General features: G+C 46.6%; 1 protein-coding gene across 3 annotated transcripts in view; it reads left to right on the top strand.

The window, feature by feature from the left end:
* vegfab (vascular endothelial growth factor Ab) overlaps positions 1-21,359 on the top strand; it is a 56,932-nt gene extending 35,573 nt beyond the window's left edge. For 2 of the 3 annotated variants that reach the window (XM_060848642.1, XM_060848633.1), the window contains exons 7-8: positions 8,658-8,789; positions 18,202-21,359. In XM_060848642.1, the coding sequence (XP_060704625.1) occupies positions 8,658-8,789; positions 18,202-18,223 (154 nt within the window). In that variant the 3' untranslated portion in view covers positions 18,224-21,359. The remainder of the gene's footprint in view (positions 1-8,657; positions 8,790-18,201) is intronic. The other variant, XM_060848650.1, reaches the window with a different exon arrangement.
* Positions 21,360-21,713: the final 354 nt, after the last annotated feature.

Here is a 21,713-nt window from a genome sequence, read left to right as displayed (position 1 = left end):
TGGGATACATCTGTTCGCAATAGCAGAGTAAGGGTGCAGCCACCTAAACTGCTCTCCTCTCATGTGAACCATTCGAAAAGGAGAATATTCCAAACTTATGGCCAGAGTTCTCTATTTCTCCTCAAAACAGACCTTCTAAAATAACTACTCGATGGGCTCAACTGGGCAACACTGCTCCTACTTGTTTTGCTTCATCTGAAGTTGATAATTCTGCCGTGTTGATTAAATGATGTGATTTCTTATCTTGAATAATGGATCGGTTTATTTTGTTCTGGTCGGTTGCTGGCTATTCTGAAAAGTGCTTCACACCACAGATGAACAGGTCGATCAGCACCTTCATCACATTCCACCCTTCAACTTGACATTGGCTGAACTGTTCCAAAATTGCATGTATCCCCTTCGTCCCAAGTTAACTTGTAGCCTCACCCAAAACCAATCGAGCAAGTTCAATCTCTGTCAGTCAGTATTTTCTGATTTTATTCTAAAATGATCTGGCTCAAATTTTAGCGAGTATATCCTTCATTCTGGATTCTGTAATGGAGGAGGTGCCTCATTTTGGTCTATGGTATCAGTTTCGTTCTTAGAAACTTAAAATAGATCGCCTCCTCAACCTTTCAACTTGGGGAAATATTAGGCATGTCTGTAATCCGTCCACATAACTATCAAACCCCCTCAACCTGGGAGGTGGTGGCTAGGCTATTAATCCAGGCACCCAGGTAATGTTCTGGAGCCCTGGGGTCAAAATATGCCATGGGAGTTGGTGGAATGTGACTTCGATAAACATGTCCAGAGTCATGATGACCAAGAAACCATTGCAATGGTTCAAAAAAAACGCCCATCAGATTCACTGGTCCTTTTTAGGGAAGGAAATCTACCTGGTCTGGCCTGTGTGTGACTCCAGACCCACAGCAACGTGGTTGCCTCTTGTCTGCCTTGTGGACAATTAGGGATGGGCTGTAAGTGCTGGCCCGGAACGATCCTGGTATCTTTCTTGTGAATCTATGCTCTAGCCCCCTGTCTTCAATGCCCAAGATATGTGGGTCAAAACAGAAACATCACTTCAAAATGTTAGATATTATATCTAAGATATTACATCCTGTTTGCACTAGTTTTTAGTAATTGGGAGAAATGAGCATGGAACATGCCTCCACAGATGCTAGTCTATCTATGAACATTTTTTTAGATTACTTACAGTGTGGAAACAGGCCCTTCAGCCCAACAAGTCCACACCGACTCACAACCCACCCGGACCCACACTCCCTTACATTTACCCTTTCACCTAACACTATGGGTAATTTAGACTGGCCAATTCACCTAACCTGCACATTTTTGGACTGTGGGAGGAAACCGGAGCACCCGGGGAGAATGTGTAAACTCCACACAGCGAGTCACCTGAGGCAGGAATTGAACCCAGGCCTCAGGCGCTGTGAGGCAGCAGTGCTAACCACTGTGCCACCGTGCCGCCCACACTTATGCAATTTGACATCGAGCTGCAATTTGGAATGTCTTCCATTCAGCAGAAACGCACATCATTTGCCATCAAAAGCATTCAGTTGCCATCTTTAAAATTGATTGCCCTCAGTTCCTTCAGGAAGTCAAAGTTTTTTCTGATTTTAACAGTTCTAAACTCTGACTACAAACCCAAAGACCTCAATTGGCTCCTCGTATAACAAGCTTTTCATCCCTGGGATTATTCTTCTAAACCTCCTCTGGACCCCCTCCAAAGCCAGCATATCCTTCCTTTGATACAGGGCCCAAAACTGCTCACAATATTCCCATGTGGTTTGACCAGAGCCTTACACTTACCTCTTTCCACCCCCCTCCCACCCACCGATTGTCTTGAAGTTCTGATATACTCCTGGTATCTTCCACTGATGCAAAGTACCTATTCAGTTCTTCTGCCATTTCCTTGCTCCCCATTACTTGTCCTCCAGCCATATTTTCCAGCGGTCCAATATCCACTCTTGCCTCTCTCTCACCTTTTACATGTCTACAAAAATTCTAGCAATCTTCTTTATTTTACTAGCTTACCCATATTTCATCTTTTCCACTCATGGCTTTTACAGTTATCTTCCACTGGTATCTAAAGGTTTCCTAATCCTCTGGCTTCCCACTAATCTTCGCCGCATTCTATGCTTCTTCGAGTCATAATACCGTTGCATCTGATTCAGCTTCTCCCTCTCAAACTGTAGGGCGAATTCTATCATATTATGGTCACTGCCCCCGAGGGTCACCTTAAGCTCCCTAATCAAGTCTCCCTCACCACACATCACGAAATCCAGAGCTCTACCTCAGGTCATTCCAAAAAGCCATGTCATAGACATTTCGCAAACTGTTTTTCTTGGGATTGCCATCTACCTGATTTTCCAAGTCCACCTGCATAATGAAGTCCTCCATGATTATTGTAATAGTGCCTTTCGAACATGCCTTTTCTATTTCCCGATTTATTTTCTTCCCCACCTCCTGATTAGTGTTAGGTAGCCTGTAAATAGCTCCCAACTGGGCCATTTTCCCTTTTCAGTTCCTCAGCACTATCCGCACAGATTCTATGCCTTCTGTCATTGACTTAATTTAATTTAGTTTTCCGATAGGACACGTCATCCTTGGTTCCCAGCCCAGATCCCCTTGCAGCCACATCTCTGTGATACCCGCAACATCTTACCTGGCAACTTCAATCTGGACTGCAAGCTCATTTACCTCATTTTGTGCACTGTGTATAACACCCTCAGTCCTGCGTTGACTTTCTCAGTTTTGTTCAGAGAGAGCCTTTTTCCAAGTATGGTGATGGCGAGCACAAGGAGGCATAGCTTTAAATTGAGGGGTGATAGATATAGGACAGATGTCAGAGGTAGTTTCTTTACTCAGAGAGTAGTAAGGGTATGGAATGCTTTGCCTGCATCGGTATTAGATTCTCCAACTTTAGATTAGATTACTTACAGTGTGGAAACAGGCCCTTCGGCCCAACAAGTCCACACCGACCCACCGAAGCGCAACCCACCCATACCTCTACATTTACCCCTTACCTAACACTATAGGCAATTTAGCATGGCCAATTCACCTGACCCGCACATCTTTGGACTGTGGGAGGAAACCGGAGCACCCGGAGGAAACCCACGCAGACATGGGGAGAACGTGCAAACTCCACATAGACAGTCGCCTGAGGCGGTAATTGAACCCAGGTCTCTGGCGTTGTGAGGCAGCAGTGCTAACCACTGTGCCACCATGCCACATTTAAGTCGTCATTGGACCAGCATATGGACATACATGGAATAGTGTAGGTGGGATGGACTTCAGATTGGTATGACAGGTCAGTGCAACATTGAGGGCCGAAGGGCCTGTACTGCGCTGTAATGTTCTATGTTCTCCTGCTCCTCGGACATGGCCTAATCTGTTGTGCTTTTCCGGTGCCACACTTTTTGATCTTTGCTCGAATCATCAGACCCTAGGCAGCTGATACAATAGCAAGCACAGAGGACCCTATGGCTAGGGTAGCAGACCCTTCCAGTGTTAGGTGGGCGGAAAGCTGTGAGGGTGAGTTTGTCTGGTCAGAGGTGCCAGAAGTAGGGTTGTATCAGACTCGACAGGCTAGCTGTGACACCCCCTCCACCAATACTGCCAGGCTGTCTCCAACACTTACTACCTTTATGCCCTATTCTTAAAGACTGAGGTCGTATTACTATCCACCATTCCCTCCATAGTTGTGAAATAAATAATAACACTCACCCTTCCCTGCAAGATGCCAATAAAGCTGATGCTGACATATCTGTTAGATTAATTGAGGCTGCAGGATTCTAACAACTGAGGGGTGTGGGACAGTATATCCAGGAATGGGGAAAACCATTAGGAGTCAAGAAAAGCACAGCAGGTCAGGCAGCATCCGAGGAGCAGGAAAATTGACATTTCAGTTTGGAGCCCTTCATCGGGAACGAGCAGTTTTTATACATTTATGAGCATTTCTGATGAAGGACTCCTGCCCGAAACATCGATTTTCCTGCTCCTTGGATGCTGCCTGACCTGCTGTGCTTTTCCAGCACCACTCTAATCTTGACTCTGATCTCCAGCATCTGCAATACTCACTTTTGCCTACAATCATTAGGAGACCCACAGGGAGTCACATTGGTTTTGGAATGAGACAAACCAAAGGTTTCGTCACTGGAGCAGGCGAGGGTTTCACAAGTGTAAGGGAAAGGGAGTTGCGTTTTCACCTGACTCACTATCTATGTGTGTAACATAGACATGGCTACAGTGTGGGGGGTGGGTTTGCAAAGATGAGATGGTAATGTCATTGAGCTGGCTGAACCAGAAAGCCTGGCTAATGTTCCGGGGACTGAATACTGCTAATCTGCTCTCCCACATGTCCAGGCAATCCTCCCAGATCCCCACCGACTCAGAAAATAAATGATTGAGTTCAATTAAGCAATGGCATTGCAGGCAAGGTGTTCCACCTTCAATAAAGCACTGTCTGGAGCATGACCTCCCCCCTCTCCCATGGTAATCTGAGACAAACCAGTCTGTGTCTGTGGCACATGGAGTTGGCCTCAGAGCTGAACGCTGCTGGAGGCAGCTCACTGCAGACACTGGGGCACCAAGGAGCGGATAGGAGAGACAGCCAACTGCACACTTAGACGCTGAAGGCCCATTAGGGAGAGGGGCATCTAATTTGGTCAGAATTTAGAGATGGAGAGGTGTCAGCCCTTGTGGTTTCTTGTATGGATGAGCAGGTAGGGTGGATGAGCAAATGGATCAAGATATGGGAATCCGTTCCACTGAGGCAAGTTAATAGGAATATAGTGGGAGTCAGGGATAGTTTAGATTAGATTAGATTACTTACAGAATGGAAACAGGCCCTTCAGCCCAACAAGTTCATACCAACCCGCAGAAGCGCAACCCACCCAGACCCATTCCCCTACATTTACCTAACACTACGGGCAATTTAGCATGGACAATTCACCTAACCTGCACATTTTTGGATTGCGGGAGGAAACCGGAGCACCCGGAGGAGAATGTGCAAACTCCACACAGAGAGTCGCCAGAGGCGGGAAAACCCGGGTCTCTGGCGCTGTGAGGCAGCAGTGCTAACCACTGTGCAACCATGCCACCCACTTGATAAGCCAAGAGTCCAGGCGGCTCTGCGTATTCCAATGCAGCAGGTTTTAGGAAATCTGCCCTGAAACTGGATTGGAGCTTGCAGTGAGAGTGGAAGGATCCAATTATCATGATCCATACGGGTGCCAGCAACATAGAGAGGAACCAGCTGAAAGGTTGGTTCAATGCCTTATGGTGCTGTGGATCGGATCAGTGGGTCTGAGTTCAAATCCCACTGCAGGACTCGAGGTGGAACATATGCTCATTATGTGGCCAAACAGATTGAGTGTCAACTTTGAAATCCTTCCCAAGTTACATCATTGGCAGATGGTGAGAGTGGGAGATTCTTAGCCAGTCACATGACGGAAAGCAACTGGAGCCTCTACTGTCTCTAACCCAGAGCTCCAGGCTCCAACATACTTGTGAAAGAAAGTGTACATTACCACAATAACCCAAGACCCCTTTGGGGAGCTGGATGGCTTAGTTTACTGGATGCCCTTCCCCAGAGAACAATGGCGATCAGGTCATTGAACACATCTGAGGCTGAGCTGGACAGATTCTTGATCTGCAGGCAAATCAAAGATCATAGCTGGGGTGGGGGAGCAGTCACAAAGTACCGTCAAGTTAGCTATGACCTTATCAACTGGGCCGAATGGGCTCAAGGGACTGATGTCTTATGTGCACTGCTATTTCATGTGTATATTTACAGATATATTCCTAATCAACCCATTTAGAGATGTACTGACATGCCTCTGGGTCGTGTCAGACTTGGGCTCAGAGGTAGGGACACTATATCACAAGAGCTCTTAAAGACACTGCTGCATTTTGATCTCCAGATTCCCTGCTTACGAAACAGTTACTTTAACCCACTATGTACATTTATATCCTGGAGGCAATGATATCAGTGCACACTATGTTTGAGTTTTGCATGAGTTCATTTGATGTTAGTTGTTCAACAGATGTTTAGTGCTCTGAAAGCAATTAAATTATGCTTTGTGATCTTAAATGATGTTGTTTGAGCTTTGTATGGTTTCGTCTGATAATTAATGAGGTCAGTTGATCATACTTTGACTGAATGGGATATGAAACGATGACTGTAAATCACTTTTGATCACAGATGATCACGTTCAAACTCACTGGGCCAATCCAAAATGATGTTAAAGCTTTCTGGTAGCACTCCTGCATGATCAGCTCAAGGGCACAGTTTCCATAGATGGGCCGAATGGTGGTGCATGGAGGGACCTCTTTAAATTGGAGGACCTTTTGCGTCTTACAAAGACTCATGACTTTGTTGCCGCGTCACCTTTCTCTGGCCTTTCACCATAATGAAAGCGATCGCTGCCATGCCATACTTTCCTCCATTAGCGGCTTGTTTGCCCATGGCCAGCCAATGGGGGCCAGGCAGCTGACCTGAAAGGGGGTAGCTGGCAGATGAGCGATCCTCTTTCCCCTACCTCACCCCCCCCCTCACCTAGCTTCTCAGTGCTCCCCCCCCCACCCCCCAGCACACACACACACACACACTTCCTTACTCATTCCATGTGTCTCTCAACTCACCATCATCCCTTGGATTTTTATGAAGGTGCTGGCCTGGTGAAAATCATAATTGGAATATTTCTGATATTGCATCAAGAAGTGATGCTGTTAAAGGGAAGGAACTATTTTCAGGGTTAGAAAGTCTGACATTTATTGCCCTTTCTTTGTGACATGGGAAAACAAATCACTTATGGTTTGCTTGGCTTCGAGCACAGCTGAGAGACGTGGGGTTGGAGTCACACATAGGCCAGACCTTCCCTAAACAATATTCACCAATCAGTTGGGATTTAGCTGGTGCTTTGACTAACCTATCCTCCCAGTGCCCAAAGCTTTGTCCCATAACTCTGTGAATTAGTCCGCTTCATGCCCAATTGTGCTTCGAAAGCTAATTTGGGATCAGCTTTTCAAGTGGTGTATTGCAGGTGGAACAAGCTGCTCTGAAAAAAATATATCCTGCTTTCCTCGTTTCCTTTTTGGTCAATTATTTTAAGCTCTTAGCTTCTGTTTACTGTCCAGTTTCCTAAAGTTTCTGCCCATTTGTTCGAACAAAGCCCTCAGCATTTTGAATACCCTGTGTTAGGTCTCCCATTAACACTCTCGGACCTCAGAGGGATAACACCACCTTCTCTCCATCTGAATGAACTCTTTCAGCTCTAGTAAACCTGCTGCAAAACACTCCCAAACAGGAGCTGAAAATGTGTTGCTGGAAAAGCGCAGCAGGTCAGGCAGCATCCAAGGAGCAGGAGAGTCGACGTTTCGGGCATGAGCCCTTCTTCAGGAAATTAGAAGGGCTGAAGAAGGGCTCATGCCCAAAACGTCGACTCTCCTGCTCCTTGGATGTTGCCTGACCTGCTGCGCTTTTCCAGCAACACATTTTCAGCTCTGATCTCCAGCATCTGCAGTCCTCACTTACTCCCAATTAGGAACCAGACGGAACTCCAGAACACCCAGTCATCCCCCTTACACATACCTGCTCTGTCATTCATCAAAGTCAATGGTTATTTCTCTTGATTGGCTCCTCTAACCATATTAATGCAGTAAATACAGCAGATTACCAGGAGACACTGGAAACTGTGTGGCTTTTCTGACTTGTAAGATTATTCAGTGACTCAGAAGTTATTCTGTTCCCTGCTTAATCGTAGGAACTTTTCAGGCATGAAATGGTTAAAGCTCTTACAACGGTCTTGGGGTATTAGCACCAGCAAAGCAAATGAATTTGAATCCCTCTGAAGTTCATAGATGCCATTAGAAACCCTCGAGTATGGAAACAAGCCATTCAGCCTATCGAGTCCATACCAACCCTCCAAAGAGCCTCCCACACAGACCCACCCCATACCCAACATTTCCTATGGCTAATCCACCGAGACTGCACACTACAGGTAATTTAGCCAGTCAACCTAACCTGCACATCTTTGGATTGTGGGAGGAAACTGGAGCAAACCCACACAGACACGGGGAGAATGTACAAATTCCACACAGTCAGTTACCCAAATTGAACCCAGGTCCCTCGCGCTGTGAGGCGGCAGTGTTAACCACTGAGCCAAACTGTTTTCTCTCCCCAGCGCAGGAACATAAAATCCAATTGAACAGTGATTATCATTTGTGTGTGTGTGTCTATGGTGAGAGTGAGTTTGTAGATCAAATGTGTGATGAGAATTTGGGGATTGTCCCACACGCCCAATCAGACGAAGGCCGAGTGAGACAGATGGAGAAAGAGAGAGGGCCCAAAATGTGAGAGCTAAAGAGAAGATTTGCAAGACAGCGTGTGACAAAACGAGTTGGAGGGGGCAGTGATTTGGCTTTAATGAGCACCTCCTCTTTAAATGTATCTCCCTGGTGCAGCCTGTAGTTGTTAGAAGTAGTGCATTTCCAACGAGAAAAGATGCCAGCCTTAAACATTCTCTCCATCTATCTCCTCCTCCCCGTACCCCGGCTGAGCTGATAAACGAGCACCTTGATTGTGGGATTTGCATGTCTAAATGTTACTTTGCCGACGTGCTGCAGATTTAGCGATCTTTTCTGTTACCTTTTTGCAGTCACTGTGAGCCTTGCTCAGAGAAGAGAAAGCACTTGTTTATTCAGGATCCACAGAGCTGTAAATGTTCGTGTAAATTCACACATTTACGTTGCAAGTCAAAGAGGCTTGAGTTAAATGAACACAGTTGCAGGTTCGTCAGAATCAAAGCTTGCTTCATGCTTTTTACTTTATTACTTTTTGACAGTGTCAGTGCTGTGTGCTCTCTTTTTATGGCGTCGGTTCTGTTGTGGGCAGGGCAATCACCTTATTACATACCCATGGTCCACTGGGATTCATGAACTGATAAATAAGGCTCTGGATGTCTCCTGCTCCTGAATATCAGGGCTGGAAAGGTAAAGGGTGACAAGCCTCATGGAGAGGTCAGAGAAGAGAGGGGTCACAACTCGAGGAAGAGAGCCACTCACTGGAGAGGCCAGGGGTCACCACTGGTCAGGGGGACAGGAACCAGGAGAGGGAGGTAAGACAATTGCTTAAGAAACTTCACCTCGTCGCTGACCAAATTCTATTTTTAAAACTCAAAACGCGACGCAGTGAATCAAATGGACTTCTGAAGAAAAATTGTATTCCTAAGGCCTGATTTTATGGCAACCCAGTGAGACTGTTGGGACCTCATTGCATCTAGATCCTCCCCATACCTGGTTTCTCTTCACTCTTTCAGCTCCAAGCCAGGGACCTTCCCTAGATACAGTGCTTAAAGAAAACTCCCAGAAAAGATGTGGCAGTGGCTTAAGCTTCCTCCTGTCCTTTCTTGGCTGCCTCCTCCATCCTTTGCCTCCTCTCTTCTCTAGACATGGGTATGTAATAAGCAACTTATCATATGGGCAAGAGGTCGGATCTCCTTGATGTCGGAAGAGTTTGCCAAACAAATATCCGTTCTTCCTCATTGAGATCGGAAGCCCATATGCTAAGTATCTCTGGCCTTGTTTTGCTCTGAAATGTATTATCTGCATGCTGGCTGTCTTGAATATATTAACATTATTGTTCTACTTTATTTGCCTGATATTCTGTGGTGGATAGCAACTATTACATAATACCGTGTCCGATCCTTGGCCTGGGTGATGTTTAACGTGGCTCAACACTGCCCCCTTTCTGCCCCCTGAACTGGCATGATGCCAGGAAACAATATCTTAACAGCAGTAACAGAATACAAAGAGGTGTGTGTGTGCGTTATTGGTACATCCTCAGCTTTGCCTCGGTTGACCACCTTGTTACTCAGAAAGGCCTGTGGAGTTGACTCTGTAAGTGATGGACTTCCTTAGTAATAGCAACAGGAATACGCTCCTGCTCCACCATTCAATAGGATCATGGCTGACCAGACATTCCTCACGTTCACTTTCCTTCATTTTCCCCATAACCCTTGATTCCGATAGGAACATTAAATCTGTACCTGCTCTTCCCTCGTGTCACCATCACAGTTCAGTTTGCCTCTGATAACCAAACTGCAAAGCACCTTGGAACATTCCCTCCGTGTCCAAGGCTTTGGCTAAATGGAAACCGTGGTTTGCCGTAGGGGCCCAGTTCCAAATTTGTAAATAAAACAAACAACCGCGGAGATCTGAACCAAAAGTAGAATTTGACCTGGTTCTCGAAATGCTGACTCTGCTTTCTCTTCAAAATGTAAGACCCCCTTTTTTTCAGTTCCCCTTGACCTCAGCGTTCACCCAGTCGAACTAAACCTAACAGACCCCTTTGTTACCATTACTAGAGAGCAAGGGAAATTTTAATCAGCTTAAAACTGCCCAGGTAATGACACAAAGGTCCCTCTCGTGTGGGCATTGGTGGGCACAGCTAAACTTGCACCCTGAATGATGAGGAGCAAGTGAAAATTAGAGTCTTCCTGATAATCTTGCCAATTCTAACTCCTGGAGGTGTTAGTGGTTGATTGATGATCAATGCTGGAAGTGAAGTTCAATACGGACCTTTACCAGAGGCACCACCTCTAACCTGGGCAGGACCAGCCTTCCTGACCAGGCCTCAACATAAGTCATCACTGAAAATCTAAGTCCTCTATTTCTCTAAGCACTTTGGTTTGCCCCTAAGATTTTTTTGGGGAATTAGACTTCAACATGTTAATTATTATTTGATTGTGGCTATATCAAACTGCCCCTCACTCTCTTTTTGTAACGTGTAGAATGACCCACTTTCCTGGTAAATTAGCTGAAAAGAGTTCTGCCAGAATCCCATTTCTCATTCCTCATGGGCTAATTATTAACTTGTTGTTTGAACCTTACACCACAGTCAACAATCCGCATGGTTAGGTTCATCGATTGTCCTCTCTCAATCTTGAAAGGTTACATATGCCAATAAACCCCAGTTCTTCAAAGAGAAATTCATTAACCTTCCCCTCCTAACTCTCTCTTACCATGGCTGTTTAATAACTGATGCTAATGATAAAGGGAAGCAAATAGTGCATGACTCTGACAGGCCGACGGGGAGGGGTAGGGGGAGAGTGTCTAGCTCTGCCATAGCACCTTGGCTAAATTATTACTGACAAAGCCAGCAACACATGAACATCATTGCTGAACAAGGAGAGAAAAGACTTTGAAAATATTGAACATCCTCGGATATATTGACCAGGTGATGTAGTTGATGATTTGGTTGGGCATATTCACAACACCTCTCCCTCACTTCCTTTAAGGTTCCCAGACACGTCTCCAAACACTCCCTGAAATGTTTCCTTTGGCCACTCAATCACCTTAACTCTTTGGTTGGGTAGAACTTACAAACCAACCCAAAGAAACCCAAACATCTAAATAGAATGCAGGAATCATGTACAGTGCTTCGCCTGGAGGCCCACTGAAGATGTCACTTAGTAGGGTGACGAAACGTCTGGAAATGAACCTTCCAGCTCAGCGAACAAACCTACATCCAGAACCCCATCCTGAGCTACAAATCTTCTCAGAACTCGCTAAGAACTTACAAACGCCATAGGTATGCCAACATCACTCACCCCATATCTATTCCAACATGACATGGCACCTATTGTCCAGAGGGTTTTCTGTTGACCCTGCCGAGATAATATAGATTAAGCCATAACGTCTGCTTATCTTGGATAATTGGCCATTGGCTCTGGCCAACGCAAGTGCCAAGTGTCGCCACCAGTTCACCTTAAAATCTGATGGAACGTCAAAATCTTCAGCTTTCCGTTACTGGAGAGGTGAGGTTAGGGTTCTCTCGTCCCTCTTACTCCAGGCCCCCCCATCTTCCTCATCCACAACCCTACAACCACTCCCACAATCCCGTCCAAGGTTAACAAAGTGGTGGTATAACTGACTCATAATGCACACCTCTTTTATTCATTACTGCAGGCAACAACATTAACAGTAGTTCAGCATGTGGGACTGCTTGGCATTTTCTATTGCATTACCTTAAGCATGTATAACCAGAAATACGTTGCTTACCTGGCGGCCATTTTGTTGCCCACCCTGCCCCCACCCCCGACCCCTGCAGATCTCCAGAATAACACCTGTTTTCCCTTTCCTTTCCACATTTGTATAGCATGGGACACTCTCCAAAGTGGGGCTTTTGACACAACAACCTGCCTGTTTGATCTGGTAACCCCATTGGCATGTTAGGTGTGCCAGAGGCATTGAGAGGCAACAGAGCGACCTCCAGTCAGCTTTGTTGAAACCTTGGGACCCTCCGTCAAGGCTTGTTTTGATTATAATTCAGAAGCAGAGGGCCTTTACTGTGCCTTAAAAGAGAGGAAATGAATCAAATGGTAGGGGGGCGGGAGACGCCATTTTTGGTTTTCCAGAAAGATAGACCGAGGATGGGGTCAGTGGAACTGAGGTACTGACCAAGCTCTCCTCTAACTAAACAATGAAAAGGATTTGAGGGAGTCAGATATTCCAGAGTTCGATATCCAGGGGAAGGTGTGGGTGTGAGTAAGAGACGGAACAAAAAGTCTGGATTTGATTGCAGTGATGTTTGCATAATGGGGAAGAGAGTTTAAGGACAATGATATGTTTGGAGTTAGACGCTAAAAGTAATGATCAATTAGAGAAAGAAAGGTCTTGATATTGAGGCACAGTCTTATTCCCGATTACTTGCCCCAAGTGTAAATAGAATCCTTCATTTCATGGATCTCCTGCAATCCCTGCACACACACCAGAGAAAGTGAGCCACTCAGTAATAAGAGTCTGGGAGGCTGTAAAGCAATCCTCCCTTCTTTCCTGCCCGTGTATTGGACAGGAGCTTGGTGTTTCTTTCTAAGTGGCCAATGCTGCAGGGTTTGGAGGACCTGCTGAAGTGACCTCCAACTGCAAGGCCCACAGCCTTTGCTGCCATGGATTGGAGCATCACGCCGGCTGCTCACTGAGGCCTGAATCTCACCAAGAGGAGATTCCAACTCCTTCTGGCTTCCTCCCAGCCCAGGCCTGGGTGGGGGTGGTTTGTGGCTCTTGTGCTAACCCTTGCAGCCTGGTCTTGCAGGCTGCAGTAGTCAAGAGGCCCTGACTTTTGAATTGCATCTTCACGGCCAGGAGACAAGGCCATCTTCACCCACTGTCCCGGGAGCAACTGGAAATTGGACGCTCATCAATGGATCGAAACAAAAAGATGTAACAATACATTAGGATCTGAAGCAATCTCTTATATCTGAGAAGGTTATGCTGCAGGGTCAGGACAGGCAACAGGTAGCCCTGGGCTGATGTGAGGGCCCTTTTCTTGGAAGCTAGGCCCACGTGAGGTGAAGATAGGGCACACACGTTCCCTCCACGGGGGTAAGGTTCCTCTCTTCAATGAGAAGCCATTGGATGTGCTTTTCCAAGATCGACAAATCTGCTCCGCAGATGAAAGGAAAATCTGAAACTTGGGAACCGGTGAAGGGATGAAAGTGCACAACATGTTCTACTCGATCCCCAGGGAGCTGCATGCCTTGAAGGTCGAAGGGATTATTTTGAACAGGCGAATCCTGACTCACTGATAAATGACTCATCAATAGCTCAGGGAGTGATGATTCACAAGGACACACTGCCACAGCTGGCATGTGTGCAGAAGGCCCACCTGAAAGTGCCAAGTTGAAAACTCCGCTAACCCCCGTCCCTGTGAAAATTAAGAGTCCCTCTAAGATTAACGTCAGATGGTAGTCACTATCTCCCTTACAGCACCCCCAAACTGGTGCACACCTCAAACATACACACGATCGAAAGCCAATGCACCTGTGAGCTCATCAGAATCATAGAGTCATAGAGATGTACAGCATAGAAACAGACCCTTCAGTCCACCTCGTCCATGCCAACCAGATATCCCAAGCCAATCTAGTCTCATTTGCCAGCCCATATCACTCTAAACCCTTCCTATTCATATACCCATGTATACCCACATACCCAGATGCCATTTTAAATGTTGCAATTGTACCAGCCTCTACCACTTCCTCTGGCAGCTCGTTCCATACACGTACCTCTGTGTGAAAATGTTGCCCCTTAGGTCCCTTTCCCCTCTCACCCTAAACCTGTGCCCTCTAGTTTTGGACTCCCCCATCCCAGGGAAAAGACCTTGTCTATTTACCCTATCCATGTCCTTCATGATTTTATAAATCTCTATATGGTCATGCCTAAGCCTCCAACGTTCCAGGGAAAACAACCCCAGCCTATTCAGCCTCTCCCTATAGTTCAAACCCGCCAACCCTGGCAAGATCCCTGTAAATCTTTTTTGAACCCTTTCAAATCCCCAGTGTTCTTCCTGCTTTTCTGCAAGTGACCACAGTTAAATGACTCGGCAGCATAATGGGCATGTCCCACTTTATCAAGTGGAATCTATGCAGGACCTTTGACCCCCCCTCCTTGGCCACTGAAGCAGTTTCAGGAATGGTAGGAATGTGTGAACAAGTTGTTTTATTAGCTCTTTGATAGCTGCACTGTGCACTGCGACAAGAGTTTACACGGAAGGGCAGAATGTTTGCAAGTAATCACATGGACTGAACTGGTAGAGCTTTATTAGCGGCTTTAATTGAAGCCGGAACGACTTTTTATTTGCCCTGTCAATCATTAACGTTGCCTCGTGGAGCACGTGTCGACCTCCCGGCAGCAGTTGTGTGACCCCTGCTCCAGTAGAAGGGCAGAGCGATGAGGAAAGTAAGGAGGGAAGGAACAGCAAAGTGAACTAGGAGAAGGAAAGGTCGGAGGCTGAGGTGAGGGAGTGAGGAAGGAGGCTTTAAAAGGAAGACGCAGAATCAGAAAGTGCTTTTAGGGACGTAGGCAGCTGCAGTCAAATGACCTCTCAGTAGCAGGTCAACTTTCCAAACAATTATACCCATTCATCGCCAACCCATCCCAACTAGAGGAAGCTTCAATGAGGATAAGGGTGCCAAACTCGCTGGGGACTAAAATGGCTGCTTCATGGCACACTGTAAAACACAGGCTGGTTACAAAGCTAATACCAATGAGACCACAGTGACACTGAGGGACTGATTTACACCTGCCAGTTGTATAGGAACTAAGGCCCTCACAATGTCAGGTATTGTTAGTCAGGTGGGAGGGGGAGCTAAAAACAGTTCTCACTTCCTGAGATATCAATAGGGAAGGTCACATGGTGCTGACCCACGGCTGTAAGCCTCATTATGTTTGTTCACAAGCAACGTGTTTGCCCCGACTGGGGGCAGAAGCTGTCACGGTATTGGGTGTAGGGGGAGTGGGGAATGGTTCCTAGGGCATTAGCCCTTTCCGTTCGTGTTCTTCAACTGTTGGCTTCACCACCGACAACGTTAAACGATCACTTCCACTGAACCTGTTATCCACCATCAGAATTTTTACAGCTAACTCTGTAGACTGTCGCATGGACCTTGAGCAGATGACACCCCTCCACCCCCTCCACCCCCCCAGCCTCGTCAAATCAATGCTGGGGTTTTTTTTGGGTTCCGGAATGTTGTCTTGTAAATCTGGAGTGCGCCGTCTGGAAAGGGCGGTGGGTCAGCAGATTCCATGATAACTTTCCCAAGGGAATTAGATAAAGGGGAAGGAGGAGGAGGAGAAAGGGCTGAGGTCGGAGTGGATGTGATGGGGGTAACGGGAAAGACTGAGGAGCTGACTGGAAAGCTCTTTCAGAGGGCTGGCAGTCACGCAATGGGCCCAATGGTCTCCCTCTGGAACGATACCATTCAATTGACTTGTTTTTGATGCAAAAGTGGACAATTTCACTCTCACCTGAGGGGGCAATCATCTGTTCATTTCCATGGCGACACTCTAACCAGGTGTTAACAACTTGAAAAAAAGTTATGGTTAAGTACTAAAAATGCATTGTGATAATATTGACAAATGCAGGTTTTGTTTTACCTTTGTGGAAAGGTTCGTGTTTGCCTGATCAGACAATGCGATAGGATAGCAGAACCTGTTGTTGGTCAGGCCTTGTATGGCTGTATATATGATACCTGTAGCTGTCTCACAGTCACATGCTGTGTACCCTGTGGTCCCTTGGGAAAACTGGCATTCCTCAACTCACAGCCTCATCCGCTTACCTCCATCGCTGCTCCTCAGTCAAATCCGACACTGGCATTTGACTGAGATGTGATTGAGTAATGAGACAGTATTCAAAGGGCCATCATTTTCTGGGAAGTGGTTACGCCAAATTGCTGCTCCATGGGCTTGGAAATTCCAACAGGATTTCCAAACGGGACCATTGCATCCTCCATATGTGACCTTCTTCCCCGGCAACTGAAAGCAAAGATTTGGCAACACAAAAACAATATCCCCTCAAATAAAAGCAAAAGTTCTATGGATGCTGGCGATCTGAATGCGGAGTTAAACGTGCTGGGGAAGGTGTCCCACAGTTATATCTCCAGCAAGCCCATTGAGTTTCTCCAGCATTTTCTAGTTTTATGTCCTGATGTGAAGTTTTGTTTAATGATTTAAGTTATTTTTCTGAATGAACAATGGGTGAACCTTTTATCTGTACTGACAGACTCCGCAATCACATTCCAAAGTTAATTTAATGATTTATGGGGCCAGATAGGCTTCTGTGTAGGACTTGCTGTGCGGGCTGCAAGAATTGCCAGTGTCATCCAAGGCAAAATCAGTCAGCTACCCTGCCTCTTTCCAACCCACTTCCCCAAGACTGGTTGCATTCCAGGTTTATTTACTTTAGTCAACTGATAAATAGTGGTTAGCACTGCTGCCACACAGCGCCAGACACCCGGGTTCAATTCTCGCCTCAGGCGACTGTCTGCGTGGCGTTTGCACATTCTCCCCGTGTCTGCATGGGTTCCCTCCGGGTGCTCTGGTTTCCTCCCACAGTCCAAAAATGTGCAGGGCAGGTGAATTGGCCATGCTAAATTGCCCGTAGTGTTAGGTGAAGCGGTAAATGTAGGGGAATGGTTGCTCTTCGGAGGGTTGGTGTGGACTTGTTGGGCCGAAGGGCCAGTTTCCACACTGTAAGTAATCTAATCTGATACCAATAGGGACAGGAAGGCTAAAGAAAGCAAGGTTCTGAGATGGATGAGCAGCCATTACTAAATGATGGAGCTGGCTAGAAGGGCTGATTGATCTACTCCTGCTCCTATTTTTTAAAAGATTTCCTACAGTATGGAAACAGGCCCTTTGGCCCAGCAAGTCCACACCGACCCTCCGAAGAGTAACCCACCCAGACCCATTCCCCCAACCTATATTCACACCTGACTAACACATCTAACACCATGCGCAATTTAACATGGCCCATTCGCCTGACCTGCACATCCTTGGACTGTGGGAGGAAACTGGAGCACCTGGAGGGAACCCACACAGACACAGCGAGATTGTGCAAACTCCACACAGACAAGCGCCTAAGGCTGGAATCGAACCAGGGTCCCAGGTGCTGTGAGACAGCAGTGCTAACAATTGAGCCGCTGTGCTGCCCTATGTTTCTAAATGCAATCCGCCATGAGCTAAGTGGGAGGGGAGGGGTGCTGAACTCCTCTTCCTCTGTTGCTGGATGGCTCAATGAGGGATTAAATTTGGCTGCTCCCCCCCCTTTGGGTGGGGATCTGTCCAGATTCCCCGTTTCTGGGAGCTTCCCGTGTTGGAATCTGTTGTCTCTCCCCATCCTGCGGCTTTTCCCCCTTCCATCCCTCCATCGCCAAACCTTTTCTTCCACACACAACCAGCTGAAATCCAAACCAGTTGCTGTAAGGTGGGATCATGCCATGCCTAGGGTCGAGAGTGTGTTGCTGGAAAGGCACAGCAGGTCAAGCAGCATCCGAGGAGCAGGAGAATCGGCATTCCAGACCCTTCACCAGGAAAGGGCTCCTGTCCGAAATGTCGATTTTCCTGCTCCTCGGATGCTGCCTGACCTGCTGTGCGTTTCCAGCAACACTCTCTCAACTCTGACCTCCAGCACCTGCAGACCTCACTGTCTCCATGCCTTGCTTAGAGTCACATCAGGTCAAAAACAGTTGAAGGTGACCTGTGAAACCAAACACAAGCCTAGGTCTGAGAACACTAGAGAAAGTGAAGTGGGACAGTCTGTCAGAACGCAGATAAAGGACACAACATTGTGTCTTGGCCTCTGATGTCGATAACCTACTCACCCCAGTGTTTTGCTCCTCTCTCTTTCTCTGTTTCTCATTGCAGGTGTGAAAAACCCAGGAGATGAGAGTGGAGGTGTAGAAACAAGATGTATTTTCTGTGAGTTTTTTTAATCATTGCTTATTTTAAAAAAAAACGGTGTCTTGTTTTTTTTGAGAAAGAAGACAGACACATGAAGGATTTGAACGAGCACAGCACTTTGAATTCAATAAAAAAAAGATTTCTGGAGACAAATTTAAATAAAACAAAATGAGTCATTCCTGGGAAGAAGGCCTTCTGTGACTCGTGGTGATATATAATTCTAAAGAGGCCTGGTATTATTGAAACACATGCTGCTAAAATTACTTGGAAATCTGATGGTGAAGAGATGAATCCAGACTTTTTGGTTCTATTCATTGGGTCAATCTTTATAAGACATATAGAAAAAAAAACTCAAGCTTGCGAAAGATTTCTTGTAATGACTGAAGATCTAAATATATCTTATATAAATATACGGACGCTGAAGAGCTTCAAGTCAAAGACCCGCCATTTTCCAGGGAATGATGAGCAAGGAAAAAAGACCTTTTAATTGGAAGGGTTGGACTTCAGGCCGGGGTGAGTGTGAAGATGATAACATGTGCCTCAAGACTCTACTTTTCGAAAGAGAGTTGGAGACCTCAGCTCGAACTAACAGCACCCTCGTAACCAAATCTGGCAGTGACTCGAAGCCAAACCAACAAAGAGGATCCGACCGGGAGCCCCGCACACCACGCTTCCCCAAAACCCTCTCTGCTGGGGAGAAGATTGTTTCAATCCTCTACACCACGCCACCCCCCCCCCCCTCCAAAACCCCCAACCGCCCTACCCAACCTGCACCAATCCCCACCCCAACAACTCTCCACCCAACAGCAGCCTGGGTCCAGCGTCTCCAGGGAACGGTGGTGAAAATCTGGCGTCGTGACCGCCGGAACATTCAAAAGGGATATCCGGGCCGCGACCAAGCAACACATGGGGGAGACGAGAAAGGACTGCGGAGGTGTATAACCTGACAAAACAACGAAACCAAAGGGCTGGAAGGGTTCTGCAGAGGAAATGTTTTTTATTTGCAGGCTGGAGATGTTTTTTTTCTGCTGCTCGCTTGGCCGTACCTTTAGACAGGCCGTATGTGTGTTTGTGTGTGTGTGTGTGTGTGTGTGCGCGTGTGTGTGTGTGGGGTGGGGGGAGCGGGGTGGCAGCTGGTGACTTTAAGCCAATTGGCCGTTTTGTTTTTGTCTTCGAGATTATAAACTCCCCGCAACCCTTCCCATTTCAATTGTAAAATGAAGACCGCCCCCCCCCCCCCTCCGGCCCTCAACCACACAATGAACAGCGAGTAGTTAACACTTCCCTGTCATTCGGCTGTGACTCACTAGTCTCTCCTATAGATGTGGTACAATTCTGTGGGGAACGAGGGGGCTTGGGGATGTCGCATTGACATTTCTGATCTGCTCCCTTGAATGATTGCAGATGTAGAATGTTGCTGGGGGTGAGGGGGTTGCGGTGGGAAGGGTGGGGTGGGGTGGGGGGGGGAACGGCGTCAGAGGTCAAACGGGGGCTACCCGGTTAAAATCGGGAGTAGTCCAGCCTTGTTGAACCAAAGGCTGGCTGTGACTGAAGCAAGGAAATAACCAAAACAGGGCCAGCCACTGTTGAACCCACTTTGGCTTCTGCACTGGTCGAGTCATGTCCTGTCAGAGTGTTCACCACAATTCAGCAATATGCTCCCCACCCCCCCACCCCATCCCCATACATTCACACACATGCGGGAGCAGAGGGGGGCATGGACCCCATTTAATTAGGAGAGAGGGTGGGCAATGAGACTGTGCACCGTGAATGCACCCTTCATTAAGTGTTCATCCCGTATATAAGAAAGGGCCTAGAGCAGTGGGTGCAGACCGAACTCATCCCAAAAGCAATTTGGGACAGAGAGCCAAGGTCCCAAGTCAAGCAGTAGCAGTCATGTGTGAGAAGATAATGGAGATAATCACCCGAGCTCTACTGATCCTAAATCTGTATCCCGATGGGTCTTGTTTATGTTGGGAGGGGGAGTGGGTCAGTCAGTGAAAATATACTGTGTAAATTTCTGTTAAATTCTTCAACACAACAGAACTGAATCTCGTGAAGCAGTGTTAAGTGTAAATGCATTCGTTGGTGTTTCGTCGTCGTCATGACAATTCATGTACTCTCTCCGGCATGGCTCCCCAACCTTCCCCCCAACCCCCGCCAAACCTTCCCGCTCCCTTCTCACACCCCCACTCTTCCCCCGGAGCTCCCAGCTCGGCACTGACTCGGCACCCCACCTCCTCCGCCAAGCTAGAGCTTAAGGCTAAAAACCAATATGGCGGCAGCAAAACCTACAGCATGGGTCTATGGGTAGCGGTGACCGACTGGAGGGACTGCTGACCACAACAGCCTCCTGTGCACACCCCCCTCCCCCCTCACTGACCCCAATCTTGTGAATTGAAGCACATTCCTGCACACATCAGGTTGTACGCCTAGTTGGCGTGCTCCAAATGGGAGGCCAAATCCTGACCTCCATGAGCCGGGTAGCAAATGAATACCCTGGCCAAACAATACAAAAAAAATTCAAACCAGCATGCCAGAAACAGCCCTAATCACCAACATTTCCGTAGCATTTAAATTGATTAGAAAATCAAAGCAGGGATCCATTACAGACAAATGACCTGATTTGCTTTTTCTTTCCTTGTATGGCACTTGGCCCAGGTGCTGCTTTGCAACATGAGATAGAAACACATAGCTCAAACGTACTCGCTCCTAGACCTGCTCCTCCTTTCCAACACACCCTCCCCTCCCCTGAAAGGCTGATGCTTGAAGGACAAACTTAAAATCTAACTGTTATGAACTGCTGTGTACTTTGGAATTAAGAAAATGGTTGGATTAAACTGCTTATTCAGCCTGTTATAAATTAACAGAAGGAGGGGACGTAAGAAAAATTCACACCAGTGATTCTTTGCGCAATGTTTATAGTCACATTTTTAGTATATTTTTTGTCACTTAAAGTATATTTATTGGTGCTACTGTCTCTCTGTTCATAATTGTTAAAAGAATACTGTTTAAATATTAACAATATTATTTTGTGTAGTTAATTATTCCGTAGCATCACATATTTATTTTTAAACTAAAATATGTTAAGTGTTTTTTATTAAAAAAATTGTAATTGTAAATTCTTTGTTGTGAATCCATTGGAAAGAGTGAGGGGACAGGGTGACGGTAACATTCAAGAAAGGTTTGGATTAATGCAACTATTCTCACTACACTTACATCTTAGAGCCCACCAGTAGATGATATTGAGTCCTGAAAATGGTGTTGCCTCACATTAACTTACCGTTCACCCAGCTGCCATCCTGGATTTCATCCTGACAGGGGTGAGCAGATTTCTTGCCAGTTTCTTGGGTTCTGCGATGGATGGAGTCCTCTCATTTGTGAAACCATGATGAAGTCATCTGGTTGGCCCTCCAAACCTTTCTTATTCATGTACCTATCTAAATGTCTTTTAAACGTTGCAGCTATACCTGCAT

This window comes from Hemiscyllium ocellatum, chromosome 3 (assembly GCF_020745735.1).
Source record: "Hemiscyllium ocellatum isolate sHemOce1 chromosome 3, sHemOce1.pat.X.cur, whole genome shotgun sequence".
NCBI lineage: Eukaryota > Metazoa > Chordata > Chondrichthyes > Orectolobiformes > Hemiscylliidae > Hemiscyllium > Hemiscyllium ocellatum.
Note: the sequence above shows the minus strand (reverse complement) of the source record. Positions and strands in the feature narration are given on the sequence as shown.